Source organism: Cetorhinus maximus, chromosome 26 (genome assembly GCF_964194155.1).
Source record: "Cetorhinus maximus chromosome 26, sCetMax3.hap1.1, whole genome shotgun sequence".
Classification (NCBI taxonomy): Eukaryota; Metazoa; Chordata; class Chondrichthyes; order Lamniformes; family Cetorhinidae; genus Cetorhinus; species Cetorhinus maximus.
Window position 1 is genome coordinate 27,976,900 of NC_135904.1, and position 17,726 is coordinate 27,994,625.

The window sequence follows — 17,726 nt, forward strand, 5'->3', positions numbered from 1 at the left end:
GCTGTCCGCCACGGGGAAGGTCATTGCAAGAGTCCTTCTCAACTCGCCTTCTCCTCGTGGCTGAAGAGCTCCGACTGGAGTCACATTGCAGATTCCGTCCATCAAGAGAAAAAGTGGACATGATCTTCACAGCGAGGTAAGTCCAGGAGAAATGCAGAGGGCAGCAGCAATCTTTATTCCTGGCCTTCTTTTCCTCATCAAGGCCTTCGACTCTATCAACTAGGAGGGTTTGTGGAGCGTCCTCCTCAAATTTGGCTTCCCGTAGAAAATAGTCACCATCCTCCGCCCGCTGCAAGATGACATGCAAGCTGTGATCCTTTCCAAGTGATCTGCTCCAGACCCAGTACAAGTGCAAACTGGAGTCAAGCAAGGCTGTGGCATTGTACTAACGTTCTTTACCATCTTACTCGCCGCAACTCTCCACCCCATCTCCACAAAGCTCAGCTTTGAAGAAGACTCATACAGACTCGGGATGTTAACTCTGTTTCTCTGTCCACAGACGCTGCCAGGCCTGCTGAGTTTTTCCGGCATTTTCTGTTTTTATTTCAGGTTTCCAGCATAGGCAGTATTTTGCTTTTATCCGTGATGCTCCCCGCTGGAGTGGAGCCAATCTACCAGACCAGCAGGAAACTATTCAACTATTCTACCTACGACGCCTCCATGCCAGAACCGAGATCACCCCAGCCTCTGTCATCAAACTGCAGCACACTGACGACGCATGTGTGCATGTGCACACTCAGGGAACAAAACTAGCGTTGATGCATTCACGGAGGCGAATGAAAAAAAGGGCCTTAGGCTAAACAGCTGGAAGACAAATGTCCTCTACCAGCCTGCTCCTGCTGATAAAACGCTGCCCTCTGACTATCAAGATCCATGGCGAACCATTGGACAATGTTAATCATTTCTCATACCTTGGGAACCTCCTCTCAGCAAAGGCAGACATCGACGATGAAACTCAACATCACCTCCAGTGTGCCAGTGCCGCCTTCAGCCCTCCGAAGAAGTCAGTGTTTGATGCCAAAGACCTCAAACCCAGCACCAAGCTCGTGGTCTATAGGGCTGCAGTGCTACCTGCCCTGCTGTATGCATCAGAGACATGGACAACATACAGCAGACACCTTAAACCCCCGGAGAAATATCACCAGTGATGCCTCCACAAAACCCTGCAAATTCAATGGCAGGATAAGTGCTCCAATACCAGTGTCCTCTCTCAGGCCAACATCCCCAGTATAGAGTTATAGTGTATATAAGTATATGGTTATAATTAATTGGTTAGGTTGGACAGGCCACATCACTCACATGCCTGACACAAGACTCCCAAAACAAGCTCTCTAATCCGAGCTTTGTCCTAGCAAGTGGTTACCAGGAGGGCACAGGAAACGTTTCAGGGACGTCCTCAAAGCTTCCCTGAACAAATGCAACATCCCCACTGATTTGCGGGAACCTCTTGCTCGAGGCTGCCCAAGCTGGAGAAGAAGCACCCACAAAGGTGCCAACCATTTTGAACGTGCCCGACAAGCCCAGGTGCAGGCCAAGCGCAAACACTGGAAGGAGTGTGCGAAAATCTGAGCATCCCACCCACCTGCTTCATCAAACACTACCTGCCCCACCTCTGGCAGAGCGTGCAGATCTAGAATTTAGTCACCTCAGGACCCACAACCTCGGAGTGGAAGAAAGTTATCCTCGGTCCTCTGGGACTGCCGAGGAAGTGGTCTGCAATTCCAGCTTCAGGAAGTCTGATATAATTTTGTCTCAAATGTCCTCTCCCATGGAAAACAACTCCAATCTACTAGAAATTCAAATCCGCGCCCATCACAACACCTGGGTTGAATAATGTGGGGGTGGGGGTTGCAGATGGCTCGCAGCCACCCCACCCCAACCCTAAAAGCAACTCAGTGTGAGGCCAACACGCTCCACGCTGACCCGCCCCACAGCCATAACATGCTGGGCGGGGGGGGGGGTGAGGGGCAGCTAAACAAGGGCCAAGTGGGACTTCCGCCCCTCGCTGGGGAGGAAGTCTCACCCTCTGTAGCTGCCGGCCAATCCCACTGGCCAACAGCTCCATCAGTCCGGGTAGTGCCAAGAGCAAGTCACTGGCAGCTGCCGGGGCTGCAGGAGAAGGAGGCAGAAGGCACATGGATCCCCAGAGCAGGTAAGTCTGGGGTCGTGGGCTGGTAGGGTTTGGGTAGGTCGAAGGGGGTTGGGGAGGTGGTGCCTTTAAGGCTGCGGGCAGGTAGGAAGGAAGGAGGGAGGGAGGAGGGGGGAGGGGTTCGACCTTGGTGGGGGGGTAAGCACCCCGCAATCAGGAAAAGACCACCCATGAAGAGCGAATCCTCCCTTCCTACCCACCCTGTGAAGAACTTTTTTTTTTAAATTGGGCTGCCCAGTTGCCCACGCCAAAGGTTTTATGGCATGGACAGCGTATTATCTAGGTCAGCTGGCTCGACAACAAGCCTCACTGGGCCTTGGTTACTTATTTGAATAAGGCGGGTGGGCGCCGATTTTGGCACCACCCACTCCCGATAATTCGGGGGTGATCTTCGGGGTTTGTGGGAAGGCGGTGGGGTGGGCGCCTGCCATATTTTACACACCCCAGCAGCACACCCCCCCCCCCACCCCAACACCCCCATGCCCAAAACAGACCTGGCGGGGGCATGGAAAATACAGTCCCATGTCAGCTCATGTAGTTTTTCCTCAAATGTAACCCCATTTAATTTAAAATCCACGGTAGACCACATGACGTTTTTCACAGAAGGTTAACCTGTTTAGTCTCAACATCAAGTTAACACTCTAATTATCTTGGTTAACTTTCTGTTGGTGTATCTAAGTTGTTCCAATGGACAAAGGCTGCCTCATCATCCTCCTGGAACGTGACTTGTATTATATAAACATTCCAGCCAAGCCAACATAAGGGATTCGTAGATGACAGGTCTGCACCAACACCAATAGAGCTATTTGTGACTCCTAATCTCCAATGTTGTGCTAATGGCCCTACTGTTACCTGCTCCAAAAGACAATGGGTTTCAACCAAGCTCCTCGTTAGCTGAATAGCCAACCTGAAACCACCCAGTCACATGACCAAGACTTGAGCTGTTTGAATTCCTTAATTATACAGCTTTTGAATATTATCTTCAGTTGCAGTTTAACCTCCGAAGAGAACTATACTCCAGGCTAGCAGCCTGCCTTTGACCTCCATCTCTGTCAGCGGATGATCTTCAGAAAGAACCCTGCATTCTGCCTACAGAGTGAGCTAATACCCAGGACACAAGAATATTCTGCTGCATCTTTAACAGACTCAACCTGCAACCGAGTTCCCAGAACCAAGACCAGGAATTCTGCAGACAAAGCCACCGAAAAGAATCTTCCTGGGACATTGATTCTGGACTCTGTACTCATGCGAAACCATAATTCTTATTTTTATTGTGGTCTTTGCCCTGAACCGCTTTCTTTCCCTTATCCCTCTTTTGTTGTATGAACGCAAAAAGGGGCACACATTGCAAAACCCCTTTCCCACGTTTTGTGTGTGTGTGTGTAAAATAAGCCAACCCTCTTAATACATCTTATCTTGAGGTTGCTGTGAGGTTTTTAAATAGAGGATTGGATCACTGCAAAACTGAATTGGGGGAAAATACACCACCTCTCAATGGGAGAAATCAAAAATACCTTTCTGTCTATGGACGGGTAGTGAGTGGAGAATTCAGGGCTGTTCAAATTAATCACCCTCTTGTCCATAACAATCTCTTTCATTCATACTCAAAAATAGTATTGATTTGGCAAATCAATAGTCCTTTGACATTTGCTTTGAAATCTAGCATTTTTGAATTAGATCATTACCATTCTACATATATAAAGTTCAGTTTTGTCCAACTTGCAGCTCTTCAAAAAAAGTCAAAACCAAAAGACAAATCTCTGTTAATCTCTCAATTTCTTCCCTCATAAAACCCTCAATTTATTTTTTTCTAAATCATCAACTTTATAATATTTTTAAGTCATATATTATATATATATATATATATATATATTAATGTCATTCACTATAACTTCATTGAGAAATGGGTGGAATCTGAGAGAAATGTGTGACACAGCCTGTGGCCAGCTGTTTGCATCAGTTCTCCAGAGTTCCTTTTGTCTCTCCTCATTTAGTGTTTGATAGAAGAACCCTCCCCTCCTTGCCTCCCCCAAGGATCTTTAGGGCTGTTGTGCCTTTTGGCATAACAAGAGTTACTGCCAGTAACCTCGCCATTAAAAATAAAGGAACAATATTTTGCACACCAAGATCCTTTTAAAATATACAGATGCATGTATGCATAAAACATGTAATATAAATTAATTCAAGCATACTCGTATGTTCTGATGATGCAAAGTACAACAGTTGGTGTTTGCCTTTTTGGGGAGCTATAAGGCAAAAAGGAACGTGCAGGCAGTAATTTTATATAATTGTATCACATGGAGTTAATCTCCTTTACCTTTGCATCAAAGCATAACTGACTGTGTCACCAGTCAAGGTTAAATGTCATTCCTTGGAATCTCTTGTGAATCCTACTATACTGCAAGTCAAGTCACGAAGACACAAAATTTTAGCAGACACCACCTTATGAGGTAATGAATCATGTAGCACTGTTATTGTTCTTTGTTTATGAATGGATTCACACGCTCCATTAGCAGGCAATGCCAGCATTATTACTAAAGTGTCATGATTTATATTGCAGCTCAGAGCGCTACCACCAAAAACAAATGCTTCCACACAATGTTTAAGTACTGACTAATGGGGTTCATGTGCTACGAAGGAGCACTAACAATAACATTTACCTCCGCAGTCTGTGTTGCTTGTTCCAGCTGAAAGGTGTGTGATTTATCAGACAGACAAAAATATGGATGACATATTAAAACTAATTATATGGCTTCTCAATTCAGGGTGAGGATTGTTTACAGGTGCAAAAAGCCACAACTTACTATTCAGGAGCTGCATACAACATCCCTTTCAATAAATAAGTGAGTGCAGAGCCTTTACTCCTTCAACAACTTGCATTCATATAGTATCTTTAATGTAGTAAAACATCCCAAGGCGCAGTTGTGAATATCTAGTTCATAATTCATATGCTTTTAAATATAACTTTTAATTTTAGGAGGTTAAAATGTTAAATGTAAGATAAATAGGAAATCCTGATTGAGAAACTGGTAATAATCCTGAAGTGAATGCAATTCAAGCAAGCCGGGAATGAATTACAGTTAAAAGTCACCCTCTGTTTATCTTGCAAGGTCAGAAGCAGAGGTGCAAACACTTGAACAATTAATGATCCATTTCTGGACAACTTGGTAGAGTCAGGGTGTCTTTCGTTATCTCTATAAAAGAAGCTGTAACCTCGCAATTTTGGAAAAGATGGTTGTAAAACTCCATTAAAGATATAAACTATTCATATGGTTTCTCAGAATCAAGGAAATGTTTATCATTAAAAGGTGGTTAATTTGCATTTCTGCCTGGGAACAGGTCATGTGTGTCACATTGTCATACAGGTAGTGATTCAGGGAGGAAACTTGGTTAGCAGCTCTTTTGTTTCATTTATCTGTGTGTGTTTTGCTGACAGATGTAGGCAGTTTAGTTTGGGAACACAAAGAGGCAGTTGTAGCTTTACTTTGGTGAAGACTACATCTCATCAGATTGAGAGCCAACAGGAGGTGATAGTCAGTTAGGCCTGCCTTTCAAGCAGAGAAAATACTAACTTCATTGTTCACTATGTAGAATGCGGGTGAGGCTCTATCTCAGTTTAGATTTTGTAAGGGAAAATCAGCTTGAAGATTTTCTTTAGCTTGCAGCTAGTGGAGGAAATCCACAGTGGTCCTCACAGAGCCTTGAGGCAAAAAGCAGTCAGCAGAATTAGCTTAGAAAGCTGTTGGAAGGTGGTTGTAAATCTGCTGGAAACTTGAACCATGAGTTGAGGCATCGACAGTCGTGAGGGCTGTAAAGGAAAGGTGGAGAGTTGCGCATCCAAAAAGCTAACAGAAGGATCCCCATAGAATTTGGTCCTCGATGAATAGCTGGAATACTAAGAAGAATTAAAGTAAATTCCAGAGGGCTGTGGCGTATCTTTTAGGTTAGTCCCAGGAAAAGTAAATGAACCTTCAAGGGGTGAAGTAAAAAGTAGAACTGAGTTTATAGCAAAAGACTTTGTAAACTATAGTGCTAAGTTAATAGTGCTTACTTTGAATACTTTTTGATGGACACTAAAGTTTGTTTTTGTTTAAAAATATTAAATCTTGTGGCATAGTTCTGTCGACTAATTGTGGATTTTTGGATTTCTTCTTTAAACATTAAAGGTCCCTAACAGGATCATAATGGTGCCTCACAGGAGAGTTATCAAGTAAGATTTGACACCATGCCACGTAAGGACATGTTAGGTCAGCTGACCAAAAGCTCGATCAAAGAGTTGGATCTTAAGGTGTAGTTTCAAAGAGAAGGGGTAGAGGATGGAGAGGTGTAGGGAAGGAACTCCAGAGTGCAAAGCCTAGGCAGCTAAAGGCATGGCCTCCAAGTGTTGGCGGATGGAAATCGGGATGAGCAAACAGTCAGGATTGGAAGAACGCAGAGATCTCGGAGGGTTGTAGGACGGGAGGAAGTTTCAGATGAAGCATCAAACCACGATCCAATGTGCCCATTCGGGTGGTCATTAATAATCCTGTTGAACTATTCAGGGCAGGGGATTCTTCCAGTTTCTTGTCCTAACCAGAGAAGCGGTCATTTCCATTTGTGAGACCCTATTTCCACAGAACCAAAGTCGCCACATTGCAAAACTAATTCACTGCTTGGGGTGCTTTGAGGTAGTTTGATGTGTAAGACACAATACAATCTGCAAGTTTTATTTCAGTATAAGCTTTGTTTGTGAAGTTTGTAATAAAGAAAAGTTCTCCGGAAAGACAAAGCCGCATTCAAGTTTGAAATGCTATCTTCGCTTTCTTCGTAGCCAATAACATTTCCAATCTCAGTGATATTTAAGCAATAATAGATGTGTGTGTGTACTGTAGTCATGGCAAGGTGGATGACTGACAAACAAGGCCAAATGTCAAGTTAGTCAATCAGGGCTGGTTTAAGAACTGTCACAGCACCTCCAATGGAACATCTAAACGATTTCTCCCAATATTTTCTACACATGGAGAAATATATTGCTTATTGATCACTCAAAACTATAAAACACCAATGATTGTCCAAAGCCTGCCTGCAGTCAATAGCAGCGCATTAGCTTTTATTTTGCAAATATACGGCAATGATTTTTATCTTCTAAGTTTCAGGCTCTCTAGAATTTCACTGTCGGCAGAAAGTCGTTCAGTATATTCAAGACTGAAAGCAATAAATTTATGGGCACTTAGGAAAACAAGGGTTATAGGGACAGGGCAGGCAAGTGGAGTTAAGGTAGAACATACGAACGTGCCAAATAGGAGAAGAAGTAGGCCACTCAGCCCCTCGAGCCTGCTCCACCATTCATTAAGATCATGGCTGATCTGTTTGTGTTTTGAATTCCACATTTCCATCTACCCCGATAACCTTTGATTCTGTTGCCTAACAAGAATCTATCTACCTCCTCCTTAAAAATATTCAATGACCCCGCCTCCACCAGTAGTGAGTTCCAAAGTCACACAACCCTCCAAGAAAAAATATTTCTCCTCATCTCTGTCCTAAAAGGGTGGCCCCTAATTTTAAATCAGTGCCCCCTAGTTCTGGACTCACCCACAAGAGGAAACATCCTTTCTACGTCCACCTTGTCGACACCATTCAGGATCTTATATCCTTCAATCAAGTCACCCCACACTCTTCTAAACTCCAGTGGAAACAAGGCCAGTCTGTCCAACCTTTCCTCACAAATTAACCAGCTCATTCCAAGTATTAATCTAGTAAACCTTATCTGAACTACCTCCAATGCATTTGCATCCTTCCTTAAATAAGGAGACCAAAACTGCACATAATGGCGAGGGTTTTCCATGCCACTGGGGTTGGGTGTGTTTGGTGGCATGAGCAAACAACATGGCGCAATCAGTTTCACAACAGCGTGAAACCAGTTTGCGATCGTCCGCTCAGCCGCCAATGACGTCTTCAGAGGAGGTGACGCCAGGTGGACATGTGAGGGTGTGTGTGAGAGAATGGGTGGTGATGTCCCTTGAGCTGGCAATGAGTTGGATGCCAGTGAATGTGTGATGGGCTTGAGTGTGTGAGTTTAGAGTGATGAGATGGTTGCCTTACCCTGGCTGCAAGGATGAGATCATTCATCCTCTATTTGTATTGGATGGCCAACCTCTTCTGTGCAGCATTGGCACTGATCACCACTGCCATCGTCTACCAAAGCGAAGTGGTAATGTTGCTGTCCCTCCTGCAGCCAGAGCAGGGATAGAGAACAGCACAGCAGGCCTCCGCAGCATCCAAAGGGCGCACGAGGGCTGCACTCTTCTTCCCTTTCAGGGACATGTCTTCTCTGCAGTCCTGTGCTGGAAGTACTGAGCGCATCTGGACTTTAAATATGGCGCCCGGCGTGATGAAGCAGCGAGGTAATGGCGTGGCGAGTGAATGAGAGCCCGCCCGCCATGGAAACAGCACGTTTCCCAGGAATGCGGCGGGTTTGGGACGATACAGCGTGAAAACCCACCATCGCGGCTGGCGGGTGTGAAACGTCATGTTACCTGCCCGCTACCGCACTTAGTATAAATCTAGGCCAATTCCACCCAATATTTAAGATGTGGCCTCACCAGTGCCCTGTATAACTGAAGCATAACATCCTTACTTTTATGTTCAATTCCTCTCGTAATAAGGGATAGTATTCCATTAGCCTTCTTAATGACTTGCTTTACCTGCATACTAACTTTTGTGACTGATGCACTAGAACACCTAGATCCCGCTGCAGCTCGGAATTCTGCAACTATTCTCTGTTTAAGTGATACTCTGCTTTTTTATTCTTCCTGCCAAAGTGAACAACTTCACATTTTCCCACATTATACTCCATCAGCCATCTTTTTGCCCTCACTCAACCTACCTATAACCATCTGCAACCTCCTTATGTCCTCTCACAACATGCTTTCCTACCTGGAAAAACTCAGCAGGTCTGACAGCATCTGCGGAGAGGAACACAGTTAACGTTTCGAGTCCGCGCGGACTCGAAACGTTAAGTGTGTTCCTCTCCGCAGATGCTGTCAGACCTGCTGAGTTTTTCCAGGTATTTTTGCTTCTGTTTTGGATTTCCAGCATCCGCAGTTTTTTGCTTTTATACTTTCCTACCTATCTTTGTGCAAATTTAGTTACCGTGCCTTCACCCCCCCACCCCTCATCTAAGTCATTGAGATAAATTGTAAAAAGTTGAGGCCCCAGCACAGACCCCTGCGGGATTCCACTCGTCACATCCTGCCAATCAGAAAAAGACCCATTTATGCATACTCTCTGTTCTCTGCCAGCCAGCCAATCATTTATCCGTGCTAATACATTGGGCAGAATTTTGCCCTCGGATGGCGAGCGGGCCCCACCGGCTTGGTAGTGGGCGGGCAGCCGACACCCGCCACTGAAACGGGGCCCACCGCCATTTTAAGTGGGCGGGCCAATTAAGGCCCCGCCCAGCGGCATCCCCGACGGGAAGTGCTTCCTGTGCAAAGGGGAGCAGGGAATCCCCAGCTGTCAAAGCGCGCTCTTTCACACATGCGCACAAAAGAGCACACTTCTCCCTGAGGCAAAGTCCTGTCTCAGGGAGAATACTGTCAGTGTCAAAAACATTAAAAATAGAAACATTAAAAAATTATTAACATGTCCCCCTCATGTGACAATGTCACACGAGATGGGACATGTTAATAAAGAACACATACACTTCATTAATTTTTTACAATACGGACATGAAACTTCATCCCACCAGTGGATGAAGTTTCATCAATAATCTGGAGCCCGCTGGGGCTCCTGGCCTGCCCGCCAGCCTTAAGCTTGGACGGGCAGGTCTTTAATTACTTTAAATGGCCTGTCAATGGCCTCAATTGGCCACTGACAGGTCGACGGGAGGACGGCTGATTTCACTGTCCGCCCACCTTCCTAAAAATTTAAAGGGACCGGGATGACGTCGGGGATTCCTCCCGACGTCACCCCGCGTCATTTTCCCCTCGGCGAGTGGGCCCCGCCCCCAAATCACCGAGGAGAAAATCCTGGCCATTATCCCCTACACCATGAGCTTTTATTTTTTGCAATAACCTTTGATGTGGCACCTTATAAAATGCATTCCTTCTCTTTATCCACAATGCATGTTACTCTTTCAAAGAACTCCAATAAATTGGTTAAACATGATATCCCTTTCACTAAACCATGCTGACTCTTTCCAATTACCTTGAGTTTCTCTAAGTGCCCATCTGAAACCTCCTTTAATGATTGATCCTAAGAACTTTGCCACGACAGATGTCAAGCTAACTGGCCTACAGTTTACTGTTTTCTGCCTCCCTCCTTTCATGAATAGAGGGGTTATATTTGCTACTTTCCAGTCTGATGGAACTTTTCCAGAATCTAGGGAATTTTTGACGATTAACACCAGCACAATTGCTACCTCATTAGCCACCCATCCCTTTTAAGACCCTAGGATGAAGTCCATCAGACCTGGAGACTTGTCAGTCCGCAGCTCTATCAGCTGCGAAGATCAGCTATGATCCTACTGAATGGCGTAGCAGGTTCAGTGGGCCAAATGGCCATCTCCTGCTCCTATTTCCGATGTGCTTTCTGCATCTGAAGATGATTCTTCACAATTTTTGCTGTTCAATCACTCCTGAGAATCATCCACATTTCAGTTATTTAAGGTGAAACGGTGGCATAGTGGTAATGCCGCTGCACTACTAATCCAGAGTCCCAGGCTAATGCTCTGGCGACATGGGTTCAAATCTGACCACAGCAGTTGGTGGAACTTAAATTCAATTAATAACATGTGGAATTGAAAACTAGTCTCAGTAATGGTGACCATGAAACTATCATCGATTGTTGTGAAAACCCATCTGACTCACTAATGTTCCTTAGGGAAGGAAATCTGTCATTCTTACTTGGTCTGGCCTACATGTGGCACCAGACCCACAACAACGTGGTCGCCCCATTACTGCCCTCTTAAATGGCCTAGCAAGCCACTCAGTTCAAGAACAATTAGGGATAGGCAACAAATGCTAGCCTTGCCACATCAAATGAAAAAATAAAGAAAAAGAGTTACATTGACCTAAGATCTTTATTTCAAATAATCGCTTGGTAGTACAGAACTGGAGTACCTGCAGAAAAGTGAGACATGTTGTTGAAGCTTTTCACCTTGCAGACATCAGGACAAACTCAAGAATCAGAGTTGACTTACCAATCAATCAGCACCCTTTGACTCCTGCAGTATAAACTGTTGTGATCGTTTAAAATTTGGCATTCTTGCATTTGTCCTGATGACTGCAAGACGAAAATCTTCAGCGACATGTTTCTCTTTTCAGCGATGTTTTATTTTTTTTTTCTTTGATGGGATGTGGGTGTCACTGGCAAAGCCAACACTTATTGCCTATCCCTGATCGCCCATGAACTGAGTGGCTTGCTAGGCCATTTCAGAAGGCAGTTAAGAGTCCGCCACATTGCTGTGGATCTGGAGTCACATGTAGGCCAGACCATGTAAGGGTGGCAGATTTCCTTCTTCAAAGGACATTAGTGAACCAGATGGGTTTTTTTTTTAATGACAATTGACAACAGTTTCATAGTCACTATTACTGATGCTAGATTTAAATTCCAGATTTTATTAATTGAGTTAAATTGCATCAGCTGTCGTAATGGGATTTGAACCCATGCCACCAGAGCATTAATCTGGGCATCTGGATTACTAATCCAGTGACATTATCACTAGGCCACCATCACCCCTCTTTTATATTTTTATTTCAATTAGTTAGCAAATGGTGGACAGATTACACAGCTCTCCAGCTGCGTGTAGTAGAATCCAACAATGGATCACGCCAGTGTTAGGAAGTCTACGCTTCGGAGTGTTCAACAGTCCTTCATCAGGAATTTATTTTTAAAAACCCACAACCGGTCACGTTACTACTAAGTTTATTTCTAATAATATTGACACATTACGTGGGCTTGAGATTCTAGGGTGGGATATCTTTGTGTGTGGGTGTCTGGCTCCAGAAGAGGGTATTTGCACATGTGTGGGTGTGTGGCTCGAGGATGCATTTGTAGCTTCCTGCACAGATGCTTGAATCTTTACATTGAATTTTACAGCACTGAAAGTTCAAGTTCCACAAGCCTCCTTCCACCCTAGTTACTTCATCACGTCCCATCAGTATATACTTCTGTTTCTTTCCCCTTCATAAGCTTGTCTAGCTTCCCCCAAGAATGCATCTACGCTGTTTACTTCACCCGCCCCCTGTGAATTTAAGCAATACGTGGCAACATTAGGCAGCAAATGCACCATACTTCATTCGAATAAAAAACTTGGTTTTATTTCAGGTGGGCAGCCCTATGGCCAAATCATATCATCAAATGCTTAATCGCTCCTCAAACACAGAACGCACTGCTTTAAACCATAATAAATGATACCCCAATTATAACCCAGCTTGCTGCAGGACTCCGTATGGTTTCAATCGAAGAACTGATACTAAACTATTCTGATCCCAGTGCAAGAAAGGCTCATTAGGAGAAAATATGCTCAATGTACAGACAAGAGCTTGATGCGTTTACTGAGCGCACCACATCTATCAGGGTCACTGCACGCACCATATGCTACCAAATCAAACTTCTAATTTGCAAGGAGTCCATTATGACGGCAGGAGGGCAGGTGGGCGAGGTCAACCCATTCCCAAAGTTCACTGTCAGACAGTTAAGGCTGCAGTACATTAACAGTGAAATATCACAGCGCCTCCGATCCTTATTCACAACAGCTCTGCATCAATAATATAGCTCACCTCTTATGTAAAGTACATGCTTCATGGATTTGTTTCCGATTACTGCGTTATTCATCCGATTTTAATTTGTTTTTTTGTTCATTCATGGGATGTGGGCGTTGTTGGCTAGGCCAGCATTTAGTGCCCATCCCTAATTGCCCATGAGAAGGTGGCGGTGAGCTGCCTTCTTGAACCGCTGCAGCCCATGTGGTGTAGGTATATCCACGGTACTGTTAAGAAGGGAGTTCCAGGATTTTGACTCAGTGGCTGTGAAGGAAGACGATATATTTCTAAATCAGGATGGTGAGGGGCTTGGAAGGGGACTTCCAGGTGCTGGTGTTCCCATTTGTCTCCTGTCCCTTTGGTTGGTGGCGGTCATGGGTTTGGAAGGTGCTGTCTATGGACCCTTGGTGAGTTCCGGCAGTGCAGCTTGTAGATGGTACACACCGCTGCCCCTGTGTGTCAGTGGTGGAGGGGGTGAATGTTTGTGGATGGGGTGCCAATCAAGCGGGCTGCTTTGTCCTGGATGGTGTCAAGCTTGTTGAGTGTTGTGGGAGCTGCAAACATCCAAGCAAGTGAAGAGTATTCCATCACACTCCTGACTTGTGCCTTATGGATGGTGGACAGGCTTTGGGGAGTCAGGAGGTAAGTTACTCACCACAGGGTTCCCAGCCTCTGACCTGCTCTTACACCCACAGTATTTATATGGCTAGTCCAGTTCAGTTTCTGGTCAATGGTGACAGATGAGTTAAGGAATGGTCAGAGGTAATCAGACATGACTATTTTCCCATGCCCCTCAACACAGTTTTTACTAATGCCTGCGCACGCTAGCACATCCATATCTATAGGGTTTCCCAATTTTTAATGGCAATGTTGGGCATCTCGTCACTGATTTTCAAGTCGCGCTACTCTGTAAGGTTTTACACTCGCGCTTCCTGCCAACTTTAAAATGGTTGATGGATTCTTTACAGGAAGTACCCATTCCAGAGTCTTGAGCACAAATCTTCTAAGCTCGCACTCCAAGTGCAGCAATGAGGGAGTGCTGCACTGTCGGAGATGAATTATTTTGGATGAGACCAGTCTGCCCTCCCAGGTGAACCTAAAAGATCCTACGGCACTATTCTGAAGATGAGCAGAGAGCTTCTTCCCGATGTCATGGCCAATATTTATCCTTTAACCAACATCTTAGGACAGGACGTTATCACAGTCTTCTTTGAGAAAGGAGGACATTCATATAACAGCTTTCATAACCTCAGGACATCCCGAAGCACTTTACAGCTAATGAAGTACTTTTGAAGCTATTTGACATTTCAAAAGAACTTAGTTGCCTGTAAGGCAATTTGGGTCATTCTGAGGCTGTGAAGGGCACTATATAAATGCAAGGTCTTTTTCTCCCTCTGTTCATGAAAGTCACTGGATAAGGAAGCCATTATTAATTTAAAACGGAGGTGACTTCCGAATGCAAAGTCATTAATGTGCGGCTTTGGAAGCAAAATGTAAAACATAAAAAAGCAGATCTACATGTACAGAAATGGCTGACTGGAAAGCCATTATAGCTGATCGAAAAGAACAGAAGTGGGAAGCAATGGGATAAAGATTGTGATAAAACCCGGATGGGGGAAAATGAGGAAATGATGAGGCAGCAACAGTTTCGGACTATGGGGCCAATAGAGCATAATGACATAATATCGACTTTGGCCACTGGTGCAAAACAGGCGATATCGAGCCAGGCGGCTGATCCAATATCGCCTCTGGTCTAAATTACTCCCAATGGGCTAAACGTTAAACTGAGGAGACAGCAGAGGAAGTACAGAGCGTGTGAGGGGAGCAACGAGTGAAGGAGCAGCTGTGAGCAAGCGAGGGTGCCAGATAGGAGCCGAGAATGTACAAATGTGTACAATAAAGTACCTGAAAAATCTGCAGCCGTGAGGTTACAGGCTTTTATCACTTGTACTTGCAGAAACCCAATGTCGCTCATGTCCTGCAAAGTGTTTCTCAAACTCTGAGAATCAAAATGAAAGTGAAAATTAAAACACTCACTAAACAGTACGGAGAATAAACAGCAAAATCACATCGCTCTCACCATTTGTTACAGGCTGGGATTTTCCGGTCCATCTGGAAAATCCAGCCCACAGATTCGAAATTATAAACGTAAAAAAGGGATAGAGAGCTGACATCTGGGCTACATGATTCAGTGCCATAAAACGACGCAATGAACTCTATTTAGGTCAGATTTTTCCCGGTGCTTCTCCTGCACTCCTGCTGTAACTTTGGCGGAACCCTAATTTAAAAGGGGGGAGTTTCAGGAAATTGTCGGCCAAAGTTCCTTTCTTCAGAGCAGCATCTCCGTTTCTCTCGTCACCTTTGTTTAAAGGGAGGCAAGGGCACCAGGCTTCATTTATGACCCACTTTGAGTCCATTTCACAAAGACCGATTTCACAGTTACCCGTCCCCCACCCACCTCGACCCAGGCATCTGCTTATCCAAACCGTTCGTTGTGAACTTGAGGCAAGAGTGTTGGGAGAAAGTTTGAATTGCAACAGAGATCAGTGGATGGGTTGGCATCTTTGTAAGTTGAACCAGTAGCCCAGTTATTGTTTGGAAAGTAAGTTTCAGACAGTCCAACAACAAGCTGCTGTTGGGCTAAACTTAGATTTTAAGCCTGAAGACTTGATTAGCCCATTTTTATCTCTTTAAATAAAGACGCGGAAAAACTGAACTGAAAACTCGAAACGTCAACTCTTTTCTTCTCTGCCGATGCTGCCAGACCTGCTGAGTTTTTCCAGGTAATTCTGTTTTTGTTTTAAAAACAGGAAATGCTGGAAATACTCAGCAGATCTGGCAACATCTGTGGAGACAGAAACAGAGTTAATGACCATTCATCGTCAACTTGAAAAGTTAACCGTTTCTCTCTTCCCTGATGCTGGGTGTCCTGCTACAATCCCCCCTCCTTTTAGATGGTAATGATTCCTCTTCTGTCGCCGACTTGTCAGCTGTGCACTTACAACATGAAAGTCAAGCCATTTTATTAATTCGTGTCTTACGGGGAACTTACATATCTCTGGATGGTCTGCTGTCTTTCGGTCTCATCGTTTAGCAGGCTGGCACATGGGTCAGAGATGGAGACTTCGCTGCAAGCGGTGAGGGTGAGCAGCAAAACCAAGGAGCCCTGTCCATTCTCCAGTAACAGCTCCAAACGGTGTGCTTGGCCTTTCGACAACGTTGAAAGGTCAACCTTGCATCTGCAGCATTTAAAGAGCACAGAAGTGATCAGAAATGAAACACTTGTAATACTAGGGGGAATCTTTACAGCAACTCATTAGTATACATGGCATTACTGCAATTTATTGATTTTAGACAAACAAAAAAGACTCAGTCCATGAAATTCCTTGTGATTCTCAATAGTTCAACAAGTGTATCAGGTGAGAAGCCTCACCATACCGCTAGAGAGTGTCCCCTACTCCATGCCTGGTTGTGCTGCGTTAAGAGATGGCAGCAGGAATGCAACAACGGGCTCTGAATGCCTGAGTTAGGAAGGTACAAAAAAATATCATCCAAGACACCCAATCGGTATAATCCCATCCATGCCATATGTTAAAGGTCAACGGCTCTCGAAATGTTCCTGTCCCACCTGCAATGATATCTGCCACTGGTGGGACTGGAAAATCCTGGTCAATATCTCCACTTTGTCTCCACCTTATCCAGATTTAATTCGCTTGTTGTCACATCCTTCTAACACAAAAAGCCACAATCCTCTCAATTTATCTTTGTTATTCCAATGGAGCAACTATCTCGCGGTGAATTCACCATCCTCAAATTCTACACTGTTATTTAGCCATGTCTCCGTGATGTCTGTGGCACTGTATTTTGCCCTCCTGGCTTAAATCTCTATATCCGTGTACCAGAATTTTACGTTCGGCATGCAGGCGCGTGCCCAACACGCACGGACGTAATATTGCGCGCGATGACATCAGGCGTGCGTCCCGATGTCATCGCGCACCCGCGCGTTATTTCGTTCGATAGGCGCGTGCCCGCCGAAGATTGAAAAGCCTATTAAGGCCATTAATGAGCTCATTAACTTGAAATTCACGCTGCCCGTCCAATCTAACGGTTTGGGGGGGGCAGGCGGAAAGGCCAAGCGGCCTTTACATTTTTTAAGAAACCTCATCCCCGAGCAGGATGAGGTTTCCTAAAGCTAAGACAAATTAAACAAAAACATTTTTTTGGAAATTAAAAACAGGTTCCATCTCGTGATACAGTCACATGAGGGGACATGTTTCATTAAATTTTTATAGTCTTTATTAATTTTTTTGAAAAAGTGCCTCAGTTTCCCTGAGGCACGGAGATTGAAGCGCTCTTTCGCACGCATGCGAAAACTGTGCGCCAGGCCCGGTTCTCCCTCCTCCCCCCAGCCCGCACAGGTAGCGCTCAGCGCTGCCGCTCGCGATCCACGCAGTGCAGGTCTCAATCGGCCCGCCTGAGCGAAATCGCGGTGCAGGGTCAATCGTGGGCGGCGGGCGGCTTCCTGACTGCCCCCGCCCCCAATCCCGCCAAGCCTGTCCGACAAAGGAAAGATTCAGGCCATAATGCTATTTTCACACCTCCTGATGTTTGTGCAGGTCTCAGCTAGCCATCATGATATTCCCCAGTCTATCCCGTGAATGTTTCCCTATGAAATGCTGAAAGTGTTTGACGAAGGAAGTATTTTCTACGGCAGGGGATCGAGAGTGAAGGAGCGTAATCTTAAAATTAGAGCAAGCCATTCACAAGTGCAATCAGAAGGCACTTGTTCACGCAAAAGCTGATGCAAATAGGGCTGTGATTTTTGTGTTAAG

General features: G+C 45.0%; 1 protein-coding gene across 1 annotated transcript in view; it reads right to left on the reverse strand.

The window, feature by feature from the left end:
- Nucleotides 1-17,726, reverse strand: part of LOC144668399 (multiple C2 and transmembrane domain-containing protein 2-like) — a 474,049-nt gene that overhangs the window by 180,238 nt on the left and 276,085 nt on the right. Inside the window, exons 11-12 of the mRNA XM_078530407.1 lie at nucleotides 15,947-16,133; nucleotides 14,800-14,893 (exon numbers count right to left, since the gene is read on the reverse strand). Of these exons, the coding sequence (XP_078386533.1) occupies nucleotides 14,800-14,893; nucleotides 15,947-16,133 (281 nt within the window). The remainder of the gene's footprint in view (nucleotides 1-14,799; nucleotides 14,894-15,946; nucleotides 16,134-17,726) is intronic.